This window comes from Diceros bicornis, chromosome 28, assembly GCF_020826845.1.
Source record: "Diceros bicornis minor isolate mBicDic1 chromosome 28, mDicBic1.mat.cur, whole genome shotgun sequence".
NCBI lineage: Eukaryota > Metazoa > Chordata > Mammalia > Perissodactyla > Rhinocerotidae > Diceros > Diceros bicornis.
The window spans coordinates 25,340,145-25,354,411 of record NC_080767.1 but is presented as its reverse complement, the minus strand read 5'-3'; the positions used below and the strand labels follow the sequence as shown (position 1 = coordinate 25,354,411).

Genomic DNA, 14,267 nt, shown 5'->3' with positions numbered 1-14,267 from the left:
CTGGGATCCTCAAGAAGAGCTGACCTCCTGTGGTCTTCCTACCTCTTGCCTTCCTCTAGCCCGAATTGCTCACTATGAGACCAGGAAGTTGGGCTTGTCTCTCTCTATTACAAGTGGCACTTTTAACCAAATTATTTTAATACTGCCTTCATGACAGTCATAACTTAGTAGGCGATAACTTTAGAATGGCATCAAGTGACAGTGTATTTTACGTATTTGTTTGAAAGATAGTGGTTGAATACAGATATTTCCAGCATGTCTCTCTCTAACAACCTTATTTATGATAAGGGTTTATAGAGAAGATGTGAAAAATGAGAACTGGATTTATAAAAACAAAAATATTTCAGGAACTAAATAAATAGAACACGCTAAAGAATGACCAGGATGTTCGTGAATATGGGTTAATCAGATTTCCTTAGGAATTAGTCACAGGATTTTAACCTTCGTAAGGAAACTGACTTAAAGTGGAGGGAGTATCTGAATCAAGAGCCTTCTGAGTCACCAAGAAGAATTGAAATGGTATTCAGTAGAAAAGGGAAAAGTGAGCCAAGACCCAGTTCAATTGAAACTATCAAAACTGCTTTGTTTTTGGATGGCTAAAACGTCAAATACGAGGTGGTTTCCATTCAAAGGACTCAGGAGAAGAACTCTGTCCTTTTCTGATCTCACTGGGGCCCAGTCTCTTAGTTTTAATTCAATCTGATGGGCTAAGAGTTGAGTTGACTTTCCCCGTCATGGACTCCTTAGCTGACTTGGTTGAAACATCCAGCTGGAGGTTCTGTAGTTTAGCACAGTATTTATTCCCTCTGCACTGTAAACTCCATGAGGTTAGCAGCCCTGCATATCTTGTGCATCCCTGAATCCCCTGCCCTTAGCACAATGCCTGGTATTTTGCAGCACTTAATACTCATTAACTGAACAAGTATTGGGTCCAGCTGGGCCAGAAGCACCTCAGGGGTGTTTCCTCCTCAGGTGGAGTTTTCTGCATCATGCTGGTTGCTTTCTGCATCTGCTGTTTCTTCTGGACTCCATGTTTTACCATCCAGCAAGGCTTTTCTGAGTCGTCTCCAGAAGATGTGCCGCCCCAGGACACTGTCCTCCCACTCCAGGTAAGTGTTCCTGCTGAGAAGGCGATACAGTTCCACCTGCTGCCGAAGCAAGGACTTCTCCAACTTCTGCAGGACGATGAAGATGATGCCAGCATGACTGTTCAGAAACTGCCAGGTCTGGGCAATCTCATACTCAAAGATACACCATCGGCTCTGGATGAAGTGCTGGGACACCACGACAATAACCTTCCGGCTTTTGTGGAAACCCTCCTGGATGATGTTGGCGGCGATGGCCACACCAGGAATAAAGTCTCTGTAGTGAAGGCAGAGCTGAAAGGGGGGCACCCCCTCCTCCAAGTTCTTTACCAATTCATTCCTCACCCAGTCTTCGTCGTGGCTTGAGTAGATAACGAAGGCATCATAGGTGCTTTCACCTTTCCCATACTTTTTGCAGCCAGCAAGAAGCATCAGGTGGAAATAGAACTTATAGACCAGAACTACTACCACAGAAACCGTGAGTACAGCGAAAACTGATATGCCAATGATAGTCTTGTTCATCTGACAGGTGGCGTTCCTAAAACTCAGCACGGGCATGCCCTGCATATCTGAAGATTTTGCACACACCAGTTGTTCAACGTCCACCAAGATGTCCCTCTGGTCCTTGACCCATTGCAGGAAACTCTGGTGTTCACAAACACAAGCAAAGTCATTCTGAGTAAGATTTAAGGAAGCTAGGCTACTTGGAAAATGTTGTAGTTCTTGCCCCTTGGAGGCCACTATACGGTTAAAACTGCAATCCAGAATCTGGAGGGAGTGGAGAGGTTTGTAAGGAAGTGTGTCCAAGGACAAGAGGTTGTTGTAACTCATATTTAGCAACCGAAGTCTAGGGAGTGAGTAAAATGCCTCCTGGGACACCTGTTCCAGTTGACACTTTGAGAGGTCCAGAGAGGTCAGGTTAGTCAGTGCTCTGAAGACATTTGGAAGGGAGTTGTCCTTAAAAGAATTGCCAGCCATTTTTAAGACTTGGAGGCTGACCAAACCATCAAAGACGCCATGGAAGACAACTCGGGTGTTAGTGTAAGAAATATCAAGGTAACGGAGGTTTTTGAGTGATAGAAATACTGGAAAATCATTGCCCTGTTTCAAATTGGAATGCTGGAAATCCAGATATTCTAGTTGCTCTAAGCCCATGAAGTTTGAACTCATGGTAATAACGTCATTGAAGCTCAGATCTAAATGCTTCAGTCTGGTTGTCTCCAGATCACGCCAAGAACAGCAACCCTTGAAACTCAAGCCATTTCTACTGAGATCTAGAAACTCAAGGCTTGGTAGCTTAACTTCTGTAAAACTGTTCAAACCTCTGTTGGAAGTAAAAACTAACCTTTTGAGAGAGGGGAGCTCCAACATGGGAAATTGTTCAAAGTTACACTTAACCGATTCTAAGGCTTGCCATCTGAAACTTTTAGGAAAACTCTTTAGCTCGCTTAAATCCAGACTCACCAGAGAAATTTTAGAAACATTTGCCAAACAATTAAATAAGTCAATAGAATCCTCTGAGAAGTCATCAAAGTGTGCTGCTCGGAATTCTTCAATGGTCATATTGCACAGTCCCTCCAGGACAGATTTGTCAAATCTTTTCAAGTTCCTTTCATTTTTAAATTGTCCCAGAACCAACCGATTGATTTTTAAACCAGCCAGACCTTCAATACAAGTTTTCATTACATCTATACTATCAAAATTACTTCTCAAAGTCAGTTCATTGAGCTTAATTTCTTTAAAGGCACCTGGTTGGATAAAATCTAAAGGGTTCAGGGACAAGTCTAAAGAGAGGCTGATTAGGGGCATTTGACGTAGAACATGCAAGTCTTTATGATAAATATTTTGGATCTTGTTATTGAAAAGGTCCAAGTGCTCCAGGTGGGGCATGTTAGAAAAATATTCAGGTAATTGGAAGGAATGGATAAGATTGTGAGCCACATTAAGCTCCTTCAAGGTTTTGAGATGTCCAATGGGGAAATCCTCTAGAGATGCAAGGTTTGTCTCCACGGCCACCAAAGTCTGTAAACTTGAGAGTCCAGAAAAGGCTCCCAGGGCTAACTTCTGGATAGGATTTCCCGTTAATATCAAAGTGGAGAGATGGTTTAGACCCTGATATGCATCATCTTCAATCATCTGTATTTCACATCTGCAGGGAAAAGAGAAACAGATTATATAGTATTTCTATTGAATAAAAACCCAAAATGGAATGACAACCCCAGTCATTTAGCTCTTCACACAGATGTGACACGCCATATGATTGTATATAGGCAAAGATATCAATCAAGGCAGATGATGGCATGAGCAAATAAGAAGAGCTGAAGATTGGGGATTATTGATACTCTTTTTATCACACTAGGCGCACATGCTAAGTAGAGGCAGCAAATCCATCAGAAGGAAATCAGTTAAAGGTTAATCATTGGGGCACATGAAGACTGTATGGCTGATAGAGTAGGTAACAGCCTTGGATCAGCCTTAACCATTTCCTGCCACATGTAATTGCAATTATACATCCAATTATTAGAGATGATAGAGATAGTTGTTAGCTGTTAGGCATGATAAATGTCTGGCGAATGTCAATTTCAAAGAGATAGAAAAGAGCGAGTTTACATCAATAGAAGGGATGTAGACAAGGAGGATTAAATCAGGCTTCTCTGAGAACACTTAAGTTGAAATCTGAAAGGTGAGTAGGAATTAACAGGAAAAGGAAGTGAGCTCAACAGCAGATATAAAAACCCTGAGGTAGGCAGCAGCCGTGATACATGTAGGAACTGTGAGAAACAGCTTCTACGTCTGGAGTACAGAGAGGGAAGTGGGGGGGGTGTGAGATGGGGTTGTGGAGAAAGGAGGTTACAAACAAGGCAGAAGTTTACGGACCAGATAAAGGATTTTGAATTTTACCCCAAGAGAAATGGAAGCCACACTATACACAACGTTCAGAGAGGTGTCCTAGAGTCAAGGCTCTTATCCAGCCAACAAATAGCGAGCTCATGGTAAACTCTTGCTAGCATTGAAAGTGCATGCCAGTTATGGTTTGCAAATGAGTCCTTTCCTAGTCCATCCTGAATTATATTTGCAGTGTTCTCCACTTGCCCTCTTCCTTTCAGGAGGTTCATGGGTAAAATAAGCATTTTGGTCCAAGCTTTTGTTATCGATGGGTAACTGGATAGAGGGTAGTGGGTGTAGTAGAAAGAACAATGGAAGAGGGGGCAAGACATCTGGGTTCTGTTCCCTCTGTTGACCTCTCATACCTCACCATCTTGGGAACTCCTTTTCCGCTGTGGGCCTCAGTTATCATATTTCTAAACAGGCAGCTAAACTTGGTTATTCCTCAAGCTCCTTTCAGTTATATGATTTTATAGCCCATAATCTTATGTGTATATTGCTTTATGCATCAGGCAAGGCTGGAGGGGTCTTGCTGTGCCTCTGTCTTATCAATGGGGGCTCATCACTTAAGAGAAGCAGAGTACTAAGATGAAGAGAACATTTAACTTGGAAGCAGGAGGTGTGAACTTGAATCTCTGGTCTGCTGCGAACAAGCTATGTGAACGTGGATAAATCATTTAAACTCTCCAAGTCTCAGTTTCCCCATCTATAAAAGGAAAAAATATATCATTAGGTTTCCATAAGAAAAAAAGGGTTACTTGGTCCATCGCAAAACATCCTTAGAAGACTGGTTGAGTTACTGTGTGTCAACATTACAAAGCAATATGAATAGGCGAAGGATATGTATTGTACTATAGTCTGTCCTTGCCCTAATTCAGAATCTCCTACTGGTTAACCAGATGGGGAGCTGGCCTCTCTCTAAGCACATATTTAAGGCCTCTGAGGGAAGTTCCTTGGGTATGCGGTGGATCAAGGATGAATTTTAAGGGACGTTGGTTGACAAGAAACTACTTCTTGTTTAGAAAAGGGGAAGGGTTGGTCTGTCTACCTCAGTACAGTTCTTGAAAAAATTCTTAGAAAACTGAAATTTATAATCTAATGAAATGCTATAATAATATTTTATACTTATAAAGTATACTTTATAAGGTTTTTAATGTATATTGTATGTTAACATTCATTATCACATGTTACCCTGTGGGATAAGTTTCATCATTTCCATTTCACAGATATGAAAACTGCAACTCAGGGATATGAAGTGACATGCCTCAGGCCACATGGTTATAAATGTTGGAGGAGGCCCTGGCTCACGTCTTGTGACCCCCACAGGACTCTGTGATCTACACCACTGTCTTTAAAATGCTCATCTCCCCTTTAATATCCAAGTTAGAGCATAAAACGTCAGATGCTCACATTCTACAGAAATATCTGCTCTAAAGAGGATTTTTGTACTATGCCCTTAGTCTTGTTAAGAGTTTCTTTTATAAAAAGCTGTATATAAAATGTTTCTGCATTTGTCACAAACTCTTATAGAGAATATGGTCCATTATCTAGTCCATTTTTAAATAAGACCCCTGATGATGAAAACAATTTTAGGATTCAATTTCTCTCCCAAACTAATGACAATAACTTAACCTGTCCTAATGAATGTTTTATTCTCTGCATCAGAAAAGAAAATCGTAGTCATGTTCCCTGCCCACAGCAGAGGTTCTCCTTTGATCTTGTCATCTCTCTCCTTGGGTTACTTGTATCTTCCTAATTCCCTATCCTCTATTCCACCTTCAATATTCCAGACATTATTTAATTCCATTGAGTTCAGGAAATTTTTCTTGACTACCCACTGCAAAGAAGGCCCCTCTTCTGAACAACTCAATGTGTTGCCTCTAGTTTGCACATAGCTTATCACCTACTGTTATATATTATCATCCTTATCTAGGTTCAAAATCCAAAATCAGAACCAGGTAATAATTTGTCAAATGTCTACTATGTGCCCAGCACCATGTTCAAGATTTTAACATACTAACTCTTTCAAGTGGATATGCCCTCCTTGATGGCTGCAGTTGTCTGTTATATATCAATATACACTTGCTTCGTAGCAAAGTGTACAACATATAGCAAGTTGTCAATGATATCTGCTGATGAAAGAGTTTGAGTTAATTTTCTCTCCTGACTTAAAAGAAAATCCAAAGATAGAATTATTCTTAGAAACAATGTTTCATCCAACAGCTCATTTCACAGATAAAGAAACTAAGACTTGGAGATGGGAGGTGGCTTGCCCAAAGTTATATAACAAGTAAGACATCTATTGAATGAATGAATAGGTAAATGAAGATGAGACTCCATCAACCAGGCTTTCTGGCTTAAGAATGAAATGACAGAACAATAAACATTTCACTTTGTGCAGTGTGTAAAAGCTCGTTCATTACCTGGATAAATCCAGCACCTGCAGTTCTGGGAAGTTGGAGAAGCTATGGCTGCCTAAACGCCTCAGGGGGTTAAAGCTCAAGTCCAGTTTCTTGGTTGATTTGGGGATGTTGTCAGGGATTTTGTAGAGATTCAGCTCCATGCATTGGTAAGTAGTGTTAGGAACCACCTGCAATGATCATACATTAGATGCAGTGTCGTACTGCATGCACTTCAACAGACTGCTCTCTCAACTCCCCTCTCCTAGGCCAGAGTCTGGGAGGCCTCTAGTACAAGCATAGGTGCCAGTCTTTCATCAGTCCATCCATCCATCTAATCATCCATCTGACCGTCCTTTTATCTATCCATCCATCCATCCAATCATCCATCTGGCCATCTATTCATCTATCCGTCAATCCATCCAGTCAACCTTTTTCCATCCCATCATCTATCAAACCATCCATCCATCCATTTATTTATTCACTCACTTCACACTTATTAAACATCTTACTCTAGATTATGAAGGAAAGAGCACCTGCTATGTACCCAATGGTCTAAATGCCACTATAACAATGGCAGCATCTAGCAAGAAGTAATGGAGTCAAGTGGTAAAGAGCTGAGGCTCTGGAGTCCAAAAGCTCAGGGCTTCACCCCAGGTCTTCCATATGGTTTGGGGCGAGGCTTTTTTTTTTCTAAACACCCACACCCTATAGTACACAGCCTTGGGGAGAGCGCTAGTCAAGGTGTCCAGACCTCCCTTACTCATTGCCCAATTTTTGCCAATTGCATTCTGTCCCTTGGCACACTGACCTTTGAGCAAGCGATACAGAAATGGGGGAACATCTTTGGAGTGCATGGACTCCGGTGGTGGAACCTAGTAGATAAGGTCAAATGCTTTATGCTGCCTTGGTTCCTGTGCTGGTTTCTATGATACATTCTCAAATTCTTTGTAAGTCCTATTCTCTATCCTCCCATTTAATTTCTGAATTCTCTGATTTCTTTAACAAAATTCCTTGTTTAACCCAGCTAATTTTAGTTTCCTGTTGCTTAAAACCAATAGAATGTTAAAAGGATTAAATGAGATGCGGTATTTAAAGAGATTATCTCAAAGCCTATTACAGTATAAATGATCAATAAATGTTAAAAATTATTATTATTAGCTATTATTAATACCTCACTATATGCTGGGATATTTCTTATATGTTATGTACTTTAAGTTAATATTCAAATAAACCTTTTAAAGGAGAAAAATTCAGAGAGACGCAGTAATATGGATAGAGTCTCACAGGCCATATGTGTAGTTCCTCACTTCATTCACATGTCTGCTTATATGTTACCCTTCAGAGGAGCCTCCCAGACTATACTGTCTAATAGAGGATGGTTCCAGACACTCTTCCATTACCCTCTTTTATCCTCATTCACAGGATGCATCACTATCTAACATTACATTGTCCACGTCACTGTTCCGTGTATATTGTTTATTTCCCTCACTAGATTGTAAGCTTTGATAGTCTTGCTCTCTGCTATGCCTCCAGCACTCAGGATGGTGCCTGGCAAATGGTTAATGCTTAGTAAATATTTGGTGAATAAATGAATGAATAACTGATGGAATGGAAGTTTGTTGAAATCCAAATGGTAGGCATTTTCTGCTAAGTGCTGCAGGCAGTACAAAGACCAACGTGATGTGGCTCCTGACATCAATGATCTCACAATCTAGATAGAGGAAGGGTTCAGAGAGGAGCACAACTCACATCACTAAAAAGGACCATATTGGAAACGCTCGGAAAATATTTCCTTTGGTTCAGAAAAGGTAGATATCAATTCCGGATCCAGGGATCGCAGAAGGCTTCTGAGAAAGAGAAGTTTTCGAAGTGGGTCTTGAAGGATGAGTAAGATTTGGATACATGGAAAGAGGAAGAAGGAGAGAACAGTGTAAGGAGGGGTGAAAAACTAGTTCAGATCAGCTGGCACATGGTGAGAGTGGTGAAACCAAAGCCAGAGGGGAAGCCAGAGCCAGGCCAGGAGGGCCTCGTACTTTGTCCTGTGGCAATACTTTTAATCATTTAACACATATAAATTGATCAATTTCTATGTGCGAGGCACTGGGATATAGTGATAAACAAAACCAGTAATGATCTCTCTCTCTCATAGATTCCGTTTCAAAGGGAAAGACAAACAATAAACAAAAAATATATAATGGCGTGCTATTAAAAAATAAAGCAACACGAGATTAGAGGCAAATATGTGGGTGGGGAGTTCTATATGAGGTGATCAAGAAAGACCTCCTGGAGGTGGTGACATTTAAGCAGAAATATGAATAAAGTGAGGGATTAAGCCATGAAAATATCTAGGCCTGCACTGTCCAATAGGGTAGCCACTAGCCACACACAGCTATTGAGCATGAGAAATGTGAATAGTCTAAACTGAGACATATGGTAAATGTAAAACATGTACTAAATCTCCAAGACTTAGTACCAAAGAAAGAATGTAAAATATCTTATTAATACTTTAGTATATATTACATCTTGAAAAATATTTTGAATATACTGGGTTAAATAAAAATATTATTAAAATTAAATTCACCTGTTTCTTTTTATTTATTTATTTTTTATTTTTTATTTTTTTGCTGAGGAAGATTTGCCCTGAGCTAACATCTGTTGAAAATCTTCCTCTATTTTGCATGTGGGCCACCACCACAGCATGGCCACTGACCAGTGGTATAGGTCTGCGCCCAGGAACTGAACCCGGACTGCCGAAGTGGAGTGTGCCAAAACTAACCACTAGGCAACCGGGGCTGACCCTCTTTTCATTCTTTTAATGTGGCTACTAGAAGATTTAAAAGTATGTTTTATACTTAGTTAGTTAAAATTTAGTTAATTTAGTTAAATAAGAATTTAGTTAAATTTGTTATTTAAATAATATCATGTGACCCACATGATATTACCATTGGGCAGCAATGATCTAGGGGAAAAGCATTCTAGCTAGAGGAAATAGCCAGTGCAAAGGCCCTGAGGTAACAAACAGTTCTAATAGCAATGGAGAGTTAGCATAAGCTTTTAAGGAGGGCAGTTTGTTAGAACCGAATCTCAGGAAAAACAACAAATAAACAACAAACAAAAATGTGCAGAGTGAATTAAAGGAAGCAGGCTATGGAGTCAGGAGACCAGTCACTATCCAAGAGTCAAGGCCAAGGGAACTGAGGACCTGCCCTTGGTGGCACTGAGGTTGGACAGGTTTTGGAGACTGAGAGAATAGGGAACGTGGGGAAAGGGAGGATCCAAGAGTGGAGATGACCTTGATTGGAGGATCTATCCCCATTAACCTAGCAGCAGGAGGCACACAGAGAGGAGGACGAGAAGTGGGGAACTGGGAGCATACACGACTTGGAGATAACAAATGTGTCTTTGGTACATATTAAGGTGCACTATTCCCCCATGTCCTCAATTTTAGGACTCTGGCTGGTTATGCTTTTCTTGTTTCTGACCCTGCCACAGCCTAAATCCCAGGGCATTGTTTTGGCTGTTTGGTTCTATCATGGGCTTCAAAGCAACTGTGAAGTCCACGCAGGGGAAAAACAAGAGATCCATCACGAATGAGATCATTAGCTGGCTGGTGTTTCACAAAGAAAGAAACCACTGGATTAGCTGATATTTTACATCTTTCCCTCTCTCTCTTTTTTCTTCTCTCTTTATCTCTCTCTGTGTCTCTTTCTCTGTTTCTCTCTCTTTTTCTTTTCCAATCTCTTTTCTTTTCATCCTTTGGACAGAACTATGACTAGATTCAGAAGTCTGAAATCCACTTTGAAAGTTCTTTCTATTAAGAAACAGAAAACCATCTTCTTCCTGACATTGAAAGGGGCAAAGTGACTGCTCGAAGCTGAGTGTACAAACCACCAGTGGGAAGGGAGGACAGGAAGGCACCTTCTTAGAACTCTCTATTGAATGAGGTATCATTACAATTATTTTATAGATGTGAAAATTAGTCTCAGAGAGGTTTAATAACTTCTTCAAGGTCACACAGCCCAGAAGGTGAAGAACAGTGATTTTAAGCAGGTGTATCTGACGTAAAGCCCCTATTAGCACTTAAAGTCCTAAATGGAACACGACCCCATGGCTGCCTGTTAGTGTCTGGTAACCACGAATTATTTGGTGCCTGTGGCTTCTCAAGTCTTTCAGGTAATTTGACTCCTTTTAGCAAATGAAACTAAGTAGAGCCCACAGTGGGAAGTTCTGGGCAGAGAGCAGTATTTCAGAAGCAAGGCAAAGCTCACAGCAGATGAGCTGACGCCACCACATACCTGCACACAAGGGTCCCAGGTCTCAGGTCTCAGGCAGGAGAGGAAGGCCATGGCTGGGATCAGAGTCCCAGCCAGGCGGGTGGGCGGCATCATCCTGGCATTTTCTGCGACCAAAAGTGGCCCTGTGAAAGCATGACGCACCAGGGCAGCCTCCGAGGCACTGCTGTCTTCTCTCCCCTGCTCGGTTCCCCACGGCAATGACTGTATTCAAAGCAGTGCTAGCTTAAGGGGCCAGAGGAAGTGAGAGTGGCAACCTTAGCATTCTGGACTTTTGTTTCTCTAATATTTATCTGCTCTGTCACAGGAGGGGAAGTTAGAAGAAGAAGAAGAAAACGTTTGCAGACCAGTGGCTGGAGTAACAGCGAGAGGAAGCTGGCTTTTATCCCAGGAAGTCATCTGACCTCCGGGTTAGTGAACTCAGGAAAAAAAAATCAGACCAGTCAAACAGCCTGTGTAACTATCTAGGATGGTGCCTTTCCAATTTTGTTTTAGCAGTGGAAACTTACTGTCTGTGTTAGTTTCCTGGGGTTGCCATAACAAAATACCACAGACTGGATGGCTTAAACAACAGAAATTTATTTCCTCACAGTTCTGGAGCCTAGAAGTCTGAAATCAAGGTGTTAGCAGGGTCGATTTCTTCTCAGGCTCTCTCGTTGGCTTTAGATGGCCGTCTTCTCCCTCTGCCTTTGCATGCTCTTGCCTCTGGGTGTGTCTGTGTCCTAATCTCCTCTTCTTATTAGGACACCAGTCAGATTGGATTAGGGCTCACCCATGTGAATTCATTTTTCCTTAATTACCTGTTTGAAGACCCTACTCCCAATACAGTCACATTCTGAGATACAGGGGTTAGGACTTTAACGCATGAACTTTGGGAGGACATGATTCAGCCCACAGCGCTGTGCAATCTTGTAAAATCTTGTGAAGAAACTCACATTTATGAAACTGAAAATAAAGCCCCAGTGAAACACAGTTTGAAAAGTACAAGAATATTGGGAAAAGATTGGGATGAAGAATCAAATATACTGAAATTCAAATCCAGGCTGGGTAATTTATGGCCATGTGACATGGTCAAGTCACTGAAACTACTGAGCCTTAATTTCTGGTCTGTAAAATGGGATAATAGTTTTTAATTACAACAAAGGCTTGCATTTATAAAATTTATAAAAATAAAGCCATGTGACAGTTGCCAAATGATACAAGTTGCTAAGCCTTCATTCTTGGTCTTTAAAAAGGAGACAATCACATTTGTCTTGCATGATTGAATTTACGTAAAATGCTTAGTCTAGCGCATGCTTCATCAGTATATTCCGTAAATCGGTAGGTATTATGATGACTAAATAAAATAATAAAATGGGGCTCACAATATGAACCTCAAAGTATTGTCATGAGATTAAATAAGCTGGCATTTGTAAAGCTTTTAGGACAGTATCTGGGATGTAGCAAGTGCAGTGTAAGTTTCTGTTAAATAAGAACATAGATTAAAATAGGGATATTACTGGCATTGTGTCCTAGATAGTTAGATAGTTCTACCAAGATGTCCTGCGGACACCTCAAATCCAGCATATCTAAAATCAAGCAGTGAGGGAGCATAGGAGACTGAGCACAAACTCTTGCAGACTTCTTGAACACAGCTGTAAAATTAAACTAAAAATAGTCTGCCTGTCCAAACTTTGCTTTGATGATGAATTGCAACTATGTAAACGTCTTAGGGCAGCACCTGGAACAGAGTAGGTGCTCAGTAAATTTTAGTTCCCTGGAAAGTTAACAGCGTTTCACTTCCACATAGTCATCCAAGATGGAAATCTCTTTGACTTCTGCATTTTCCTCATCGAATGGGTGTTAACTGTATTCTCTTATTTCCTGTTTTCTCATTGCTCTGGCTTGGGGCCTTGCTGACTGGGGATAGACTGCCCCTCCCAGGGCTAGCCATTTCTTAGAGATAGCAAATGATTTGCCCTAGAGCACACCTTTCATATGCAAACTAACCAGTCAAAAGCTCCTACCCTGAACCACCTCCTGTATCTGGCTTTTATATTCTAGGAGGCAATCTTTCCCTGCCCTAATCATCACAGGGCCAGGTACCAGACAACTAGAGAAAGTCCTTGTACCCCAGAGCCTGCAGAAATTATTCAAACTAGCCTATCTTAAGCCTGCTTACCCTTTCTTTCCTTGCCTTTCCCACAGAAACCACATTAATGGCTCCTGCCCTTGCCCCTTCTGCCTCCTGACAGACCCTGCACTCCTTCCCCATGTGGCCCTGCACGGTGTGGCGTGCCCCCTCCTCTTGGGAAATGTGAGCAACAAACCATATTTTCAATGCCAGTCATCTCCTGATCTGTTGGTCTCATCACACCTGAATAATAAGACCTTCATTTTAAAACAAAACATTCTACCAAATCCTAGAGATTTTACCTATAAAATAATTCTCAAATGTCTTTCTTCATTTCTATTAGTGTTACCATTAAACATATCCCTTGGCGAGGTTAGTGCACTGCATTGTTGATGGGGTTCAGGGCAGGCCGCCCCAAGATCTGCCACTCTGGTATGCGGATTATTTCAAGCTGAAGACAATAAAGGCTCAGAAGAATCATGAAGGATATTTGACCTTCCCCCAAACTGCCTAAAAGAATTTAAGATAAGAGGCCTGTCCCCAGGACAGGACAACACCATAGATAACTCTGGGTATGGATAGACTGGGAGGGTCCTTGCTAAGCCCATTCTTATCAAAGTTCTGTTTACCAAACATTTACATCTGTAAGGGAAATCTCCATTTGTAAAGGTATCTCCCCCTCTGTACTGAGAAGAGGAGGGTGATGACCTCATCTCTAGAAACTTATCAATGCAAAAGGCGAGGCCTTAAATCTGTGTAATAACCTTACTCTTGTTTACTGTGCTTTTCTGGTAATCTCCCATAGCTGACTACCCCCACTCCCAACATCCTCCTTTGTTTTTATCTGAATCTATTTAAGAGAACCTCTGCCATTTTGTTGAGTTACCCAGTGGGTCTCTCCCTTATATACATGTTATAAAGCTTTGTTTGATTTTCTCCTGCTATTTGGTCTCATGTCAATTTTATTTGTAGCCCAGCCTGAAAGAACTCAGAGTGGGCAGAGGTGAGTCTTCCTCCCTTTCACTGTTAACGGGTCTCCCAGTGTCTAGACTCATCTCTTCTAATGTCTCAACTCTTCTAATCCATCCTTTATCCTGAAATCAAAGCAATCTTCCTAAACTGTGAATAGAATTACCTCATGCCATGTTAATAATATTCTGGGGCTTGTATTGCCACTGTGCGCACACACACACACATACATACACACACACACACACACAGTCCATCGCCTAAGAAAGAGAAATAAACGTGTGTGCTGTTTCAGGCCAGACATAACTAGACTCCATTAATAGGACACAGCACATAGGTGAATAGAGTAATACAAATATGTAATGGTGCAAATACTCTTTCTTCCCATCACTGGAAAGAAAAACCCTTTGATGGTCAAGATGAGGCCTAAAAGAAAGGGTTCAGGGGGCCGGCCTGGTGGCATGGTGGTTAAGTTCATGCACTCCGCTTTGGCGGTCTGGGATTCACAGATTAGGATCCT

At 41.3% G+C, this 14,267-nt stretch overlaps 1 protein-coding gene across 2 annotated transcripts; it reads right to left on the bottom strand.

The window, feature by feature from the left end:
• Positions 1 to 395: 395 nt before the first annotated feature.
• Positions 396 to 10,981, bottom strand: TLR4 (toll like receptor 4). Of its 2 annotated transcripts, XM_058523889.1 has the most exons (3): positions 10,669 to 10,981; positions 6,395 to 6,561; positions 396 to 3,234 (listed from the first exon to the last, which is right to left on the bottom strand). In XM_058523889.1, exons 1-3 carry the CDS (start codon positions 10,759 to 10,761, stop codon positions 969 to 971), a joined length of 2,526 nt encoding a protein of 841 aa, XP_058379872.1. In that variant the 5' UTR covers positions 10,762 to 10,981; the 3' UTR covers positions 396 to 968. The 2 variants fall into 2 exon arrangements, with proteins under 2 accessions (XP_058379872.1, XP_058379873.1); XM_058523890.1 differs by lacking the exon at positions 6,395 to 6,561 and having other exon boundaries at positions 10,669 to 10,757.
• Between the last annotated feature and the right edge of the window lie 3,286 nt (positions 10,982 to 14,267).

Excerpts from the sequence above, each read along its gene's own strand:
- TLR4 (XM_058523889.1), bottom strand. The coding sequence starts at position 10,761 with ATGATGCCGCCCACCCGCCTGGCTGGGACTCTGATCCCAGCCATGGCC. Across the intron at positions 6,562-10,668 it reads CCTGGGACCCTTGTGTGCAG|GTGGTTCCTAACACTACTTA; the intron begins GTATGTGGTGGC and ends TGATCATTGCAG. Across the intron at positions 3,235-6,394 it reads CAGGTGCTGGATTTATCCAG|ATGTGAAATACAGATGATTG; the intron begins GTAATGAACGAG and ends TTTTCCCTGCAG.